The 17,560-nt window shown below is 41.4% G+C and overlaps 1 protein-coding gene across 3 annotated transcripts in view; it reads right to left on the bottom strand.

Moving 5' to 3' along the window:
- The window catches only part of LOC110970352 (receptor-type tyrosine-protein phosphatase gamma-like), a 532,505-nt gene that overhangs the window by 134,783 nt on the left and 380,162 nt on the right, over nt 1–17,560 (bottom strand). For all 3 annotated transcript variants that reach the window (XR_007941817.1, XM_051947993.1, XM_051947994.1), the window contains exon 6: nt 9,800–9,866. Coding sequence is in view for 2 of the 3 variants with exons in the window: in XM_051947993.1 (XP_051803953.1) it covers nt 9,800–9,866 (67 nt within the window). In the remaining variant the exon portion in view is untranslated. The remainder of the gene's footprint in view (nt 1–9,799; nt 9,867–17,560) is intronic.

Raw genomic sequence — 17,560 nt, 5'->3', positions numbered from 1 at the left:
TTTGTGAGTTTCAAGTGATTTCAGTGAGAATTGTGGGTTTTTCCTTCTTTAACTGAGGGGTACCAACAATTTTGTCCACGTGTGTATGTGTATTTTGTAATTAGTTTGTAAAGAATTATTGTTTTTTTCTCACAAAAGAAAACAAAACTTTCTCCAATATGGCTTCCTTTCATTTGGAGTGTGATTGGTCTACTGACTTCTTTCTTTTGTCATATTTTCCATTATCACTCAGATGGCATTGTGTTACATTTTTCCAGTTTCCAAGCAAAAAACTTGGTGGAAGCCACCATGTACACAAGACCTTATACAACAGCAGCAGAGGTACAGATGTTGTAGCTGAGAAAGTTTGGAGGTTGCCACTTCTTTGCCAAAACAATAAGGGGAGTCATATTTTGTTAAGTGGCCCAACAAAATCTGACTGCAGATTTTATTTCATATCATACAATCTGCACAGTTAACTCAACCTGCATATTTCTGTTAAAGTCCTAGTTTTGAAATAGTCTCTCTGTTCTTAATCTGCCATACTGTGATCTGTTCTTACAGACTGTAACTTACTAGGATTTAAAAAAAAAAAACTTGTTGTCATTTGGTGTTGTAGCTGTTGTAGCAAATAATTTCCCAGGTGTGGGATAAAGAATTTCAATTCTATTATATTGTTAACTGGCCCAATAAAAATAACAACAATTACAAATAAATTTATACTTAAGAACTATACTTATATTAAAGACTTTATACATAAATACCAGACATATTTTGATGCCATATCTTGCATTTGTAGGGGAGTCTGATTATAGGGGCAGAATGCATAGATTGTGTTAACTGATGACAATTTTAGTTCAGTTATTACTTTATAGTATTTAAACTGTTTTACATGCTTAATTTAGTGTCATTTGCATTATTATAATTTAGACAGACACAGTATTTGGTTATTTCAAGTTAATGTGTTCATAAAAGCTAAAGACAAAAATAGGAGCCTGTCGCTTTAAGAAAGTGCGCCGGTCTGTGTGATGCTCGGTACTGTGTGGGGGAGACGGCCTGAGAGTAGAGAGGAGCTCACGGTTTTTCTGACAATGTGTTGTAGCGCGCCGATGTGAAAAAAGTTGTTGAAGAAGGTGCAGGCTATGACTTTTAGTTTGATTCACTTTGTGTGGATTTATTTTAGGAGCAAATGCGAATGATAGGGTTGACATCTGTACTCGCACGCGTGCTCCCTTTTTATTTTTTCTACTGGCACCGATCTATTTTTAGGCGCATATGCCAGTGAAACGCTCGCACTGTACAGCCCTGCCTTAACAGTGCTCTGCAGGCAGTCCTGTTGAAGGCTAATGGAGCGAAACCAGCAGGTCATAGTGAATGTAATGACATTCTTAATGAAGGAGAAGTAAAATGTCTTTAGGATGCTCCTGTTGACACCATAAGTGCTGAGCTTCCTCAGTAGACACTGCTGCTGCTGGCAATTCCTGATGATCTCATCAGTGTTGGAAGCAAATTTAAATATGTTATCAAACATTGTGACCAAGTATTTGTATTCATCCACTCAGCCACCATCTCTACCTTCATCCCATGGATTGTACTACCATCTGCTGTAGCCAGCTCTCTCTGCTTGCTGATGAAGGTCATCATCATCTCTTTAGTCTTTTCCATGTTTAACTCCAGGGAAGATTTATCACACCTGTCCACAAACTCATGGAGTGCTGAGCTGTGGTGGTGTGATGGGCCTGAGAGCAGGGACAGGAGGACCTGTCATCTGTGTACTTAACCAGATGACAGTCTGGGTTGGTGGACCTGCAGTCATCGGAATAGAGGATGAAGAGCAGATGAGAGAGGACACAGCCCTGAGGGAGCTGGCAGAAGTGAAGGAGAGGTTGGAGAAAGTGTTATTGACCAGCACTCTCTGTGACCTGTTAGTCAGGATTAGCTGGTTCTCCATGTTGAAGTGTTTGGAGAGTGTCTCTGACAGGATGTGTGGCTGTCATGTTGAATGCAGAGGAGAAGTCTGCAAACAGGAGTCTAGCTGTGGTGTTGGGTTGTTCCAGAAGCTTGTGTACAGTGATGTATAGTAATGCATCATCAACCCCCCTGCTCACACAGTACATGAACTGGAGAGGGTCCATCAGGGTTAGATGATGTGCTTCTTTATGACCCTCTCATAGCTTGAGGTTATTCGAAGCTTTAACAGAAGTCTTCTTTGGAATGGTGACCACTGTGGAATGTTTCCAAAGCTGTGGAGCTATGCCACTGTCCATAGATCTTTGAATCCATTAAATCACTATCAGTGTATGAGTAACTGACTAGGCAATCTTCAACCTTAGATGGCAATTAATTTTCAAAGAGTGCAGATACACCACCAGTCAAAAGTCTGGACACACCTTCTTATTTAATGGTTTTCCTTTATTTTTATGACTATTTACCTTGTAGAGTCTCACTGAAAGCATCAAAGTATGAATGACCTGGCCTCCACAATCATCTAACCGAAACCCAATCCAGATGTTTTGGGATGAGATGGACCGCAGAGTGACGGCAAGGGCCAACAAGTTCTCAGCATCTCTGGGAACTTCATCAAGGCTGCTGGAGAACCATTTCAGGTGACTACTTCATGAAGCTCATGGAGAGAATGCCAAGAGTGTACAAAGCAGTAATCAAAGCAAAAGGTGGCTATTTTGAATGTGGGACAAACAGTAATGTTATGCAGAAACATGAACATCCCCCTTATTTTTGTATTTTTATTAATATTATTTGGTTGTTATTTGTTGTTGTTATTTGGTCTGTTTATGCATTCGTGTGCAGAGATCACTTCAGTGGATTACAACAGGTGTAAACGTGAAGCTCCAGTTTTGATTCACCACTAGATATTTAGACAGCCTGTATCTGAAGAGAGAGCATATTAAAAGGATTTTAAACTCATGCACGCTTGGAGCTTCTTTCTGTCCGAGTGTGCAAGATGAAGAATCTGAATATAAAACATGCTTTGACTTCTTTCACACATCTTGGTTTACTATATAATCTATGTGTGTTCATTCCTAGTTTTGATAAAGTGGTTTTCCCCACTTTAAGGTAGGACTACTGCATCCACCCTGTGGCAATATTGGAGAATTTAATGAAGAGAAATTCTGTTTTCATTTGTGTCTTTCTCTATGTCTGTAATACTGTACCAGTCTATCAATGCCTTGCTGATGTAGATTAATCCTTAGCACTCTCTTTCACATCTAATCAGATGTGGTTAAAATGCACAGTGCTCACTGCTCACATATTAAGCTTCTTTTCATCCTTTTCTTTCAAAAAAATTTTGGGCAGACATATCGTTTCTTTTTTTTTTTTCTGTTTTGGAGGATTTTACTCATAGCCTCTATCTTGATTTGAATGGATGCCGAAGCAGCTTTGTCACGGCAGTGATTAGTTTTGCCAAGGTTTTTGGAGGATAACATTTTGGACTAGCATGCAGGGTTTAGATTTTTTTATAGTTTCATTTTATTTTTCTAAATACAAATAAAGTGTTTGTTTCATCTTAGAACCATTGTATTTTGATCATCCTTATGTATTTAATTTCATGCTTCTCAATATCTACAAGCCAGATTTAAGTGAAATTTGCTATCAACAATAATGCTCATTAGAGGATGGACCTGGTGATATTAACATAAAAGATGCAATGTGGTTGCTATCATGATGACTGTCAGTATTGTACTCATAATAATGGATGAAGATGGCCAGGATGCTCTATTAAGTACTGATAAAAAAAAAAAACATAAATAAAAAAATGCACAATTTGTAAAATATATCAAAATTTTTTAAAAGTATACTGAAAATCTCTTAAAAACAAAATGATTCAGAGGGATGTTACTGCTGACCACTAACCCTACAGCGCATCTGAACACTGAAACTGTATTGTTTGTAATAGATTTTAAACGCTCTAACAAATAAGGTCTTCCTTTTGACTAGGATGTCACAAATATAACACTCAGAGAGTGGCATTTTATTTTGCCATTCACTTCTTGTTGACATATTCATCATATTAGGCCATACTTATACAAAATGTTTATGTTGTTTTTATGCACATTGCATTGTATAAATATTATAATTAATTTCAAAAAAGGGATGTGAATCCTGGGGCTGCACAGTGACTTGGTGGTTAGCACATTCGCCTTACAGATAGAAGATCCCCGGATCACATCCCGACCTTCCTGGGATCTTTCTGCATGGAGTTTGTATGTTCTCCCTGTGCATGCATGGGTTTTCTCCGTGTTCTCCAGCTTCCTCCCACAATTAAAAAATATCCATTCATTATCTATACACTGCTTTATCCTCATTAGGGTCACAGAGGGGCTGGAGTCTATCCCAGCTGACTGAGTGAAGGCAGGGGACACCCTGGACAGGTCACCAGTCTGTCACAGGGCTACATATACAGACAAACAATCACACTCACATTCACACCTACGGGCAATTTAGAGTTCACAATTAACCTCAGAATATTTTTGGACTGTGGGAGGAAGCCGGAGTACCCGGAGAAAACCCACGCATGTACAGGGAGAACATGCAAACTCCATGCAGAAAGATCCCGGGAAGGCCGGAACATGAACCAGGGATCTTCTAGCTGCAAGGCAAAAGTGATAACCACAACGCCACTGTGCAGTACAGTCAAAAAAAAAAAAAAAATGCTGAGGTTAATTGGTAAGTCTAAATTGTCAGTAGGTGTAAATGTAAGTGTGATTGTTTGTCTGTATGTGTAGCCCTGAGACAGACTGGTGACCTGTCCAAGTCAGCTGGGATAGACTCCAGCCCCCCATGACCCCAGTGAGGATTAAGCGATACATAATGGATGGATGTGAACCGTTGCATCTCCTATGACAGTTGTAGACTTCCTTCAATACAGTTTACAAATGTGGCAGTAATTCATTCAAAATAAATTTGCCTCTTCCTTAGTCTAGCCAGCAATTACCACCTGAACGAACAAAACAGGTTCATTTTTAGAACTGTATTTTCAAATAAGTAGCATACACCATATGTTGTGCCGATGCTGCTGACCAAGAACTGCCTAAAGGAATCATTCCATGTTTTATGTGTTCTCATTTGTCTAAGTGTCACCTCTATGGTATTACTGAGCAGCATAATAACACTGAGAATTTTGATCTGCTCTTTCTTTTATATCTGACACCTTTAAATCTTTTATAGATGTGTGTTTGAGCTTTTGCACTGCAATCATGATGTTCTCTTCAAAAATAACAATGATGACTGAAGATGATGTACAGAGCAAGAGAGAATTATCGCCTTGCTTCTCGTCCTCTGCCTCTCAGCTTCCTCTCATCTTAATGCATCATCCCACTACATCATTATCTGTATCTGCATCGGCCTCCAGAGCTCCTGTAAACCCCATGTTGACAGTGCACTCCTCTCTTTGAGGCTTTCATGAGTCTCTATGCATATCAGACTTCGGCTTTTTACTGGGCTGATTTCACAGGGTTAGTTTGGAGCCGCTTGCTGGCTAGCAAGTCAGAGGCCATTTGTTCCAGCAAGGTGTCATGTAAAATGCAACAAGGCTTGAGGTACAAAGACAGAAGAGTCAGACCTGTGGTGCGTGTCTGCCAGACGAGCCCGGCAACAAGAGAGGAGTGCGCTGTGAAAAATTTAACCACCCGCTGCTTCATAGTGTAGCACTGGTGGAGACGGAGCAAATTAGCAACCACCTTCCCTGTGGGAGAGATTGGAGCTTCTCCTCGACTGAACTTGCGTGGCCTTTGTATTTGATGAGATTTTGGACGCAGAGAGTCCTTTTTCCAAGACAGCTGTGCAGGAGATAAAGTGCGCGTATCGGGCAGTATCAAAGTTTTATTTGTATGTTTATTTGTGAGCTCTTAAAATTCACTCTGAAGCCAATGTGTTGTTGTAGGGCAAGTATGGCCCTTTGAGGGAGGACAAGACAGAACATTGCCATAGGATAAATCTTTTGATCATGACAGCGATGCACTTCAGGGTTGTATGCAGAAGACAACAGTTTTTGACTGAGGGCATACAGTTCAAACAAAAAAGCAATGTAAAAGCTTCTAATTTGCTTTGTGCGAAAAAAAGATCGAATCATCCCAGAAGTCATAATTTGTTGTGTGAATATACTCCAAAGCAACAAAATCCTACACAAAAACCTTTTGAAGAAGAGCACAATCAAAGCTAGAATACCCTGCAGTTAAAGATTGATCAAATGTCACACTTTACACACTTGTAAAAATTGCCCAAATTGAGCTTGAGCTTTGTGACCTCCCTGGCCTGTGCGCTGCACTTGTGCTTTTCACAGCAAAGTGGCACACTGTTGTTGTACAAGCAATTAAATGAACGTGTTTCAGAGTGCGGTGGATGTGTTTCACGTCCTGTGTGAAAGACCCTTAAGTAGTGTAGCGTAGTTTTCTCTGCCATGCACTCTTGTACTAGTAGTGCTAAATTCTTGATAGCTGTGTATTCTGTCTGTTCCACAGTGTCTGATTGCCATGTTTGCATGGTTCACATTTTCTTTACTTTGTGATTTATGTAACTCAGATTTTCCACCTGCTAATTGTAGCATCTTGGGCAGCTGTGACTCAGGTTGTAGAATGGGTTGTGGACTAATTGAATGTTGAAGTGTCCTTGAACAAGACACTGAACCCAAAGTTGCTCCCAATGGCAGGCAAGCACCTTGTGTGACAGCTGTATTACTATTAGTGTGCGAACGGGTGAATAAGAAACATTGTAAAGGGCTAAGGTAGAAAAGTTCTATGTAAGTGCAGACAATTTATCATTTAAACTTCAACTTCAACTTCAGCTTTATTGTCATTCAGCAATGTGCGTAGTACACAGTAAAATGAAATGACGTTTCTCACATCCACTCACAGTGCAGAAATGAGGGTAATATGATACAAAGTTAGGAATAAATACGAGGCAAAATTTAAGATGATTTTAAAAAGACTAAGCTAGATAAAAGAGCAGAACAGAAGCACAAGCATGCTTCAGACACAGTCACACTCGCTACTGGGGTAATAATGGGTGCGATTAATGTGACTGCAGTTTGGGGTGTGGTGGTGATGGGTGCAGGTCTACGTGTGCTGTAGCTGCAGGGTGTTCAATAGTCTGACTGCCTGTGGGAAGAAGCTGCTGCAGAACCTTGATGTGTGGGTTCTGATGCTGTGCAGTCTCTTTCCTGATGGAAGGACAGCAAACAGTCCATGTGAGGGGTCTTTAATGATGGAGGTGGCCCTTATGCAGTGTTCTTGGCAAATGTCCTGGAGAGCCGGGACAGAGGCACCAATGATCCTCTCCGCTGTCCTGACCACACGTTGCAGAGATCTACGATCCACTTGTGTGCAGTTTCCGAACCACATGGTGAAACAACCGGTCATGACGCTTTCCACACTGGCCCTGCAGAAGGTGGTCAGGATGGGAGTTGGAAGGCTGGCTGTCTTCGGTCTCCTCAGGAAGTGAAGCTGTTGTGCTTTCGTCACTGTGGAGTGGGTGCGCAGAGACCAGCTGAGGTCATCAATGATTTGCACCCCCAGGAATTTGGTGCTTTTGATCCTCTCTACCGTGGACCTGTCATGCAGCGCAGTCATGGGTGAGCAGTGTGAACAGAAGGAGGCTCAGCACACATCCCTGTGGGGCACCGGTGCTCAGCATGATGGTGCTTGATGCTCTGCTGCCTACACGTACACATTGCGGTCACTGAGACAGGAAATCCAGGGTCCAGTTGCAGAGGGAGGTGTTAAGTCCTCATATGCAGAGTTTGTTTACCAGCTGCTGGGGGATTATTGTATTAAATGCTGAACTAAAGTCTATGAACAGCATTCTGGCATATGTATTTGGGGAGTCCAGGTGTGAGAGGACAGAGTATAGACCAAAGGATATGGCATCGTTGGTGGAGCGGTTGTGGCGGTAGGCAAATTGTAGAGGGTCAAGAGAAGCAGGAAGGACAGACTTGATGTGCTTCATAACTAAACGCTTAAAGCACTTCATCACAATGGGAGTCAGTGCTATTGGGCGGTAGTCATTTAGGCACGTGACAGCTGACTTCTTCTGCACAGGGATGACAGTGGTTCTTTTGAAGCTGGTAGGTACTACTGCCTGATCTAGAGAGATGTTAAAAATGTCTGTAAAGACTTCTACGAGCTGATGAGTACAGTCTCTAAACACACGCCCTGGTATGTTGTCTGGGCCTGCAGTTTTTCGTGCACTGACTCTGGACAAGATCCTCCTCACATCAGCTGGGTGAAGGTGAAGTGCCTGTTCACCTGGGGCAGGAGGGGTCTTCTGGGCAGGTATGTGGTTGCTAGCCTCGAACCGTGCGAAGAAGTGGTTTAGTCTGTCAGGAAGGGTGGTGTCACTATGAATGGCCACTGGGGAGGTTTTATAGTGTGTCAGGGCCTGGATCCCCTTCCACACGTACCTGGTGTCTCTGGTATCACATTTGTAGTGTATCATGCTATCTGCCTTAAATTTCTAGTTGTGAGCTTGCAAGTCCATAACATTTCCCCAACTGTTCCTAGCTCTGCTGTACTTGGTCCTGATCAGCAACTCCCTGCTTATTTTAGTATTACATGGGTCCTTTATGTTTATTGTCAATACCCTGGTATGTCCTGGTTGTCATCCCGGCCTTAATTTTCTGGTTTGCCGAATTCCCCATTCACCCACAGAGGTTACTTCTGGGACCTCGTTCACTTTGTCACTTCCCCAGTTTGAGATAGTTTTCTCTATGTTCTGTCCTTCTGGTGAGTCTTTCTCTCCCTCCCCCAATAGTAGTTCCTACACCTGTCGTCACATTAACATCTGCTTTGTATTTATTCTGTATAATAAACTCTTGTATACTTTATACTGAACTACACTGTTCTATGTCTGAACTTGGTCTCTGACTCCCCATGACAGAAATGTATACAGCAATCTTGTGTTTTTTCTGTGTTGCAACAAATTTGCAAAAAATGTGCAGCTGAGTAAGAGATTTTATAACATAATCAGACACTGTTTGCCTTATACAGTGGTCTCTCGCCATATTGCGGTTCACTTTTTGTGCCCTTACTGTATTGCGGATTTTTTAATTGTGTTTGGTATCACAGGATTTTGGCTATATCGTGGGATTTTGTGGTATATATTTATTTATATACATATATTATTTTAATTAAATAAACATTTTCTAGCCTAATAATAACTCAGTTATGTCTAAATAATAATTAAAAAATATTTAAAGAATATTAAATAGAAATCAAATGCATTTATTAGTTGTTTTTTTTTTTTTTTTTAAATGTAGCCCTTATTTCACCAGGTGCGTCCCCTTGTAATGACCAATGCATAACATACAGCGCTGGGTGCTGACTGGCTGAGCGACCCCAGCATCACTCTCCATTTAATCTTTTAGTCTTACTACTGATATGGTCATTGTTATATAATGTTTTATGTTTTTAATTAGGGCTGAAAATAAATAGTTAAATATTTCTTATGGGATTGATATTCTGATTTATGAACCTGATTAATCCAGTTTGTTTTCTTTTTATTGAAGGTGATGGCCCAACTTTTATGAGGCTGGTTTATAAAGACTTATTTAAAGGCCTGGTTGCCTGGGGGTATATCTTCTGTCCATCAGAGGCAGCACTATTATTTGCTTTAACAGAAGATGGGTACATCATGTTATTTTGGTAAGCTAACAAACCACCAGACAACATTTTTTCATCGTTTGAAAAAATGATTGCCTCCCACTGAATCTGGATTTTTTATGTTATTGACAAGTTGTGACAGCATATTTGTGGCAAAAATGTAAAAGTAAATAGAGATAAAAGCTCCAAATGATGACTGTACTCACCATGATGGACCACACCCTTCAGGCCATGAATTATGGGGTCGACAGCGGGATTGTCCCTCCCTCCCACCTGAGGGAGAGAAAACGCAAGATCCGCTGTAATATACAGTCATCATAGAATGCATAGCATTCAAATCAATAATGAGTCACCTTTAAGATGTTGTCTCAGTCTAAATGAATGAATGAGTGAATGAACTGAACTTCTAACGTTGTTATTTAAGTTGGTGAATTCTGTATTTAGGTAAATGGCCGTGTATAATTTATCTTTTTTCATTTTGTATATTTCTGTTTGTTCGTACTACCTATTCTTTATTGTACTCTATACTGTGGCAGTGACACAGTCCCCTGCTCCCATGATGTATACATTAATTTAAATTTGCATAATGCACACCTTTATGTGAAAATGATGAATAATGCATTCAAAGCATCTTTGTTAAAAAAAAAAAAAACTTGTCAGGCCCAACTAGTGCTTCTTCAGAACAAAGATACAGTGCCACACATTAAAGCTCGTGTCCGGAGTTTCCGTTTGTTTTCAATTTATGTATCATTGTTTAACAAAGCTTAAATGTGTTAGTCTAGTTCGATACGATAATATTGTTAGTATGACGCGATATGAAAATTTATTCCTGAGGTCTCGCCTTCCTCTCATAGACCCCCATGTTATTCCAAAAAGCGCCGGTCGCTGCCGACCAATCAAGTTCGAGCTTCAGCTTTGTCATGCTGTCAATCAACGGTTACGCGCACAGCAAGCAAGCTCATGCAGAGGTGGGAGAGCTACGCACTACGCAACCGCGCGCACATTTGTTTTGCTTGTGGAGGAGAGAGCATCATGGATCAGCAACTTCCAGAAAAGTTACCAATCCCACGGCTTGTCAGGCCAAGAGACTGCAGGACGTTTTTTTGGCTCGGGGTGCTCGCGTCGCTCCCCGACCACGGCCTCCATAGCCCGCCTGACGGCTTCGTTTAGATGCCCGACCTCTGGAGGAAGATGTTGGGGCGTCTGGGACATACTTTTCGTCAGAGGAGTCATGCAATTCTGAACTCTAGATAGAAATAAATAAACAATGTAACACATATACACGCGTAAATACACTAAGTTTGATAAACAACGTCATCGAGAGGGATACACGAGTGTAATCACATATTGAAACTTTACTCGTTCGTCCTAGCAGATTCATGTTATTTTGGTATTAGGACAAGTTAGACTCAATACAGCATTCTAACGTAATTCCTTTATTATTTACTAAATGTACTAAATGTAGAAGAGTGGAAAACAGCAAAACAGGCAAGATGCTGCAGCACTCCGGGCACTTCTCTCAGGTACTGCGCGCGTGCACAAATAAAGGGGCGAAATCAGAGGGAGGGAGGGACCAACAGTGTTTTGGGAGATGCAGCGATTCAAACTCTGGACACGAGCTTTAAGCATTTTAATACATCTGGTAAAAATAGAGAAAAAAAATGAAAACAGACAACAGGCAATAAAAGTAGTAGAATGGTGGGAAGGGTGGTTGAAAAGTACTGAGGAGATGCTGAGAAAACAAGTGCAGTGTAATTAGGGGGAACAAACAGCAGCAATCAACAAGCTCCCAAAACCCCTCTCCATATAAACTTAGAGTGTCTGTGGTGTCATAAAAACACACGGGTTTTTCATTGTCTTCAATTATAGCATAAGTGTTGCCATGGAGGCTAGAAATCAATGAAACGAAAGCTTCAAAACAAGTACCTCAAAAACACCACATATTGCTTCTCAAAAATGATTCATGTGAGTGGATCTGATCTACCACTTCTGTGTCTGCTGAAAAACTGATTTCTTTCCTTAGAAATAAGGACATGTTCATCTGAATTCTGTCATTAAGTCATGAAAATCTGGTCTATAGAAAGCAGTGTAGCAGCCTACCTGTTTCATGAACATGCACCTGTTTGTACATGAGTTTGTATTCAAAGTCCTGTAAGAAAAATCTTGAAAGTACTTTGAAAGGGCCCTGGGTAACAGTTGTTTGAATGACAGATGTACAGTTAGCAGAGACACCAGGACAGAGTACCACTGTCTGCTTGCTTCTTACATGTTAAATACCAACAAAGAAAAATCCAAAAGACTCCCTCCTGTAGAAGATTATTTTGCTTCTTTAGGTGCATCAGTTTGTAATTGGCTTGTACAGTCGCTGGTGTGCTCACAACGTATTAATTTGTACATAATTTGCCCCTGAAAATAAAACAAAACACATGGAAAACTGTCAACAGCAAGATGTGGCTCGATCAGAATAATGTGGAGAGTCTGAGTTTATTGATTTGTCAGCTGAGACAGGCTAACCCACAACATTTATCTATCTACATTTATTTGTCAGTAAAGTTGCCAGGATTTTGAATTCACCAGACACTAAGAGAAAATTAAAGCAATACGAATGACTAACAACAACTATTTAGTAGACTGCTAAAAAATGGTCACTAGCATGACGTACATGGTGATGCAGAGGTTAGCACTGTCACCTAACACCTACAAGATCCCTAGTTCGCATCCCAGCCTGGACTCTTTTTATGTAGAATTTGCATTTTCTCTTTGTGCATGCATGGGTTTTCTTCAGGTTTTCCAACTTCCTCCCGCAGTCCAAAAACATGCTGAGGTTAAATGGTGATTCTAAATTATCTGTAGTAGTGATGTGTCGTTCGCGAACGAAATGGCTCTTAGAGCCGGCTCTTTCAAGTGACCGACGGGAGCCGGCACCTTATTGGGAGCCGTGTTGGGGAGCCGTGTTGTTGTTGTTCTCTCTCATCCTCCCTCTCTCACCCTCGCTGTTACTTTTTTTTTTCTCTTTAAGCCGGACGTGATTGGTCAATATGTGTTTGCGCTGCGCAGAGCGGGGGAGGGGCGGCAGTTAAACTCACAGACGCAGCAGCGGTAGATCAGGAACAGAGCAGGAGGGACAGAGAGAAAGAGAGCCAGGGGCAACAAAACCAGACATCGATAGACAGGTAAAGAAAATGAGTGACACCAGGAAAACGAGTAAAATCTGGAACCATTTCAGTTTGATAGATAATACAAAGGCAGAGTGTAGAGTCTGCAAGAAAAGAATATCATACAGATCCGGCTCCACAAACAACCTCCACAGGCATCTGAGAACTGTCCACCCATCAGTGCAATGGGTTGAATGTGATATTAATGAAGGTGCCAGTGTGTCTACTGCTACTGCTGCTGCTGCAGTATCTACAGCATCATGTATGCCACCACAACCACCTAAACCTCCGACCCAGAGCCATATGACACAGTTTTTGCAGAAGTCTGTGACCACAGCAAGACAGAACTCAATTGATGAAGAACTGGCAAAAATGATTGCCCTTGATTTTCAACCATTTTCGGTTGTGGACGATAAAGGATTCAGGAAGTTTGTTCATGCACTGAATCCAATGTATGCCATTCCAAGCAGGAAAACACTTTCCCAAAAAATCATCCCAGGCCTGTATGAAAGAGAACATGCATTACTGCAAGAGAGGGTTAAAAAAAGCCACAGCAGTCTGTCTAATAACTGACAGCTGGACATCCCAAACCCATACATCCTTCTTGTCTGTTACATGTCACTTTATTGAAAATTTTAAAATGGTGTCCTGTCTTCTGGATTGTTTTGAGTTCAGCGACAGACACACTGCTGAGAACTTAGCAGAAGAGCTGCTCAAAGTGGCAAAAGAGTGGGATGTGGAAAACAAAGTGGTTTGCTGTGTTACTGACAACGCAGCTAACATAACAAAAGCAATAAAAATCCTGAAATGGACCCACCACCCATGTCTTGCACACACAATTAACCTGGTTGTAAGAGATGCTTTGAAGGTGATGAAGCCAGCTGGACAAAGTGAAGGCGAAAGTGGAATTTTTCCACAGGAGCACAACAGCCACACACAAGCTCAAATCTACACAACAACAGATGGGCATGCCTGAGCTGAGACTGAAACAAGAATGCATCACAAGGTGGAACTCCACCTTTCATATGCTAAAACGGATTCTGGAGTCCAAGGATGCAGTCATCTCTACCCTGGCAGTTATCAATGCACCGGTCAACCCTCTGAGCCAAGAGGAATGGGAGGTACTAGAGGAGGCATGCACTGTTCTGGAGCCATTTGAGCAGGTCACTGTGGAGATCAGTGCAGACAGGTGAGTGTGCAAATGTTATTGCATCATTATTATTATTAGTAGTAGTAGTTGCAGCAGCAGCAGATTAGACATGATATATATACTGCTGAATTTTAAAAAAAAAAGCATAATTTTGAAACTTGTTTACTCTTTTTCAGCCATGTCACAGCCTCCAAAATGTTAATCCTGTGCAAGGGTCTGCAGAGAGTGACAGCTGAGCACCAAACCAGAGTAACTACAGGAAAAGGGAAAGAGTTAGTGGATGCTCTCTGTGCATCCATGGACAGAAAGTTCCACAGAATGGAATATAACACTGTTCTCTCTGAAACTACCATTCTTGATCCAAGATTCAAGAAGCTGGTATTTAATGACAACAGAGCGGTGGATGAAGCTCTTCAGAGAATCACTGCAGCAGCAAGATCCAGCCAACCAACTCCACTGCCAGGGGACCAAAGAGGGAGAAGAGGCAGAAGAGGGTAACAAAAGGAGCAACAAGCATCTGCTGTTTGGAGATTCTTTGAAGAACGAGCAAGTAGAGACAATACCAGAAGGAATCCCTCAGCAGATGCAATACTGGAAACGAGATTCTACATTGATGAGCCCCTTTGCCAGAGAAGTGCAGATCCACTGAGCTGGTGGGAGACCAAGGCTTCAATTTATCCACGTCTTACCCAGGTGATGACACGGAGACTGTGCATTGTGGCAACATCAGTTCCCTCTGAGAGAATCTTCTCCAAAACAGGGCAGATAATTACTGACAGAAGAAACCGGATCAGCTCCTCAAAGCTGAAGCACTTGGTGTTTCTAAATGCCAACCTTGACCTTAATTAAAGATCCGGGGGTTCATTTTTTTCTTTTTGTTTTGCATATTGTAATTTATATTTTTTGGTGCTGTGGTTTGCAGTTTTTTGTGTTGTTTCACTTTAAATTTGTTTAAAAGCAAAAGCTGAATATTTAAATAGTTGAAAATTGAGCTGTAAATAGTTGTTCTTTGTATTTTCTAATTTATTTTTTTTACATTTTTGTGGAGTGAATAAAAAAGCATATTTATATAATAAACATATATAAATTAAAAAACCACAATCTTTTACATTAGTAATTCATTTTGTGCATAATTTTATATTGTTGTTGATAATAAATTAATTAAAGCAACAAAACAACCCGAAGAGCCACTTGGGAGCCGAAAGAGCCGGCTCTTTTTACTGAGCCGAGCCAAAAGAGCCGGCTCTCTAAAAAGAGACGGATTTCCCATCACTATTGAGTACGGTAGACAGTGGTGACGAGACTGCAGGGTTGGATTGAAAATGTATTGATGGGTTATATAGAAGTAAGAATTGATTGTGTGGCTGTTGAAATTGCAGTGATCTGATGTGACACTTGGTCCAACACAAATTTCCTTATAGGACAATAAAGTTAATCTGAATCTGAAATGGATCTTTCCATCGCGAGAGTCATCCCTGTGAAAGGTACTACTAGACTTAACTGTTTTGCCTGTTTCATATCTTTTTTCTAAACACATTGACCCTCTACAGATCCTACATACATGCTTTGAACTGGTCTAAAACATAGACATACATGGATCCTGTTGTTCTTTTTGACAATTACTTCAACTATACAGTGTAAGCTGTATTTTTAGGCTTTATTTCCTCCATCAGGTCTGTAAGGTGACGTGGTGGTTAGCACCGTTGTCTCGCAGTTAGAAGTTCCCCAGTTCGTGTCCCAGTTAGGGAGCCTGGGATTTTTCTGTGTGGAGTCTGCATGTTCCCTCTGTGCAGCGTAGGTTCTTTCCAGGTTCTCTGGCTTCCTCCCACAGTTCAAAAACTTGGTTTTAAACATGATGATTCTAAATTGTCCATAGGTGTGACTGTGAGCGTGCTTGGCTGTTTGTCTCCAAGTGTAGCTCTACCATAGACAGGACGACCTGTCCAGGGTGTCCAGCACCCCCGCAACTGATTGTATAGATAATGGATGGATGGATTTCCTTCCTTACATGTTTTTGTACATATCTGCTGGTTGCACTTATGATTCTTTAGTACTCCTTGTGACCAATAGTGCTGTTGGCAGTTATTCACAATTATACAATAATAATTTCACCATATTTTTTTTCCATTACTAAACATGTAAATTTCATTTCACAGCTATATATATAAGCAAGTGAACTTTGGTAAGAAGAGATTTATTAATCAAATTTCAGCATACAAAAATTCTGAAATTTGGATTGACGATATCAATCATTTTTAGCTTAGACACAGAGAACTACCTCCCTTATGAAGCATAGAGAACATGTATCTAGGTGCTACTGCCTTGCATTTCAGTGTAGGTAAGAAACAGAGCCAGAAATAGAGTCAGAGCATGCTTTAACCCCCTTAAACAGAAAATATATGAACCTACTGTTACTGCCACATGCTCCAGCTGGAGTCATTTCTATTGACTGCTACTGCCCTGTAAACAAATTTACCACAAAAGCAACGAGATGAAGCTACCTTTCTTCCGCAGGAAGCTACTCCCCATAGTGTAGGCCATGGCATAGTTCGGCTAAGCTAGTGTGCTGGCCAAGGTATACTACAAGGTGCCTCTTGATGCAACATCATAGCCAATCACACTACTGCAACAGACACCCTGTTTGATCTCAACCTCAATTCCAGACACAACAATGATGAAAGCCAAACACAGAGCTTTAAACATGGCAACTGTGAATTCATCAGCAAATGTGATGTGCAGACCACATCCAAAACCTCACTGTAAAATGCTTGCTTCTTAGCTTTCACAGAGAAATCAGCTTTGCCTTTAAGAGCAAAGCAACCCGGAAAAAGAGGTGGAATCCCTTTGAACACAAAATGCTTGTCGCTGATCAGTAAATGTTACGTTCCTTGATGCGTTTGTATGTAGGTGGGGTAGGTTGTGTTTTTGTTCCTGTTCTCTCCCCTCTTCTTTATGTTCTATTTCTCAGATTATGCCCAGTGGCAGTGGCTAGGAGCAGCTGTGGCTCCATACCATCAGCCGGGAATGGTTAAATGATGTGCACAACCTGATCATCGGGGCCAGTGGGCCAGATCAGCTGTCAAAGCGTGGTGTTGGTGTCTCGCGTTCTGCTACAATCTGGTGCTTTGATAATGGGGCAGCTCGGTGTTAATATGCTGGCCTTGTGCTGAACCTTGTTTTTTTTTTAATATTCTGTAAAATAAACAGTTTGTCCACTACACAATCGGTTTCCCTGCCTCTTTACCCGGCTTTCTGTGCATTTGTTACTCCCTTCATCCCCTGGTTCTCAGGGACGTAACATATTTGGGGGCTCGTCCACTTCTTGTCAGGGAATTGATCCGTTGATTGTGTGATGGTGTGTGGTTGTTGTTTGTGAGTGTTTTGTTTTGGTTTAGCTGTCGCCTTGTTCGCTTTCTTCAGACAGACAGGTGAGTGTCCAGCTGAGCTGCTTCAGCTCCTCCGTCAGATGCTCTTTTGTTATTTTCCCTTTGTCATTTTCGGGGTTTATCCTGGGTGGGGTCCAGACCTTGTTGGGGGTAGGTGTTCAGGGCTTCCGCCGTTGAGTTTAGCCTTTAAAGTCACCTCGAGCCCGACACGCTCCAGAAGATAGACAGATAGAAACATTCAGGCAGGACTAGGGGAAGCTGTTTTGGTGCTGTGCT

The sequence above is a fragment of the Acanthochromis polyacanthus genome, chromosome 5 (genome assembly GCF_021347895.1).
Source record: "Acanthochromis polyacanthus isolate Apoly-LR-REF ecotype Palm Island chromosome 5, KAUST_Apoly_ChrSc, whole genome shotgun sequence".
NCBI lineage: Eukaryota > Metazoa > Chordata > Actinopteri > Pomacentridae > Acanthochromis > Acanthochromis polyacanthus.
Note: the sequence above shows the minus strand (reverse complement) of the source record. Positions and strands in the feature narration are given on the sequence as shown.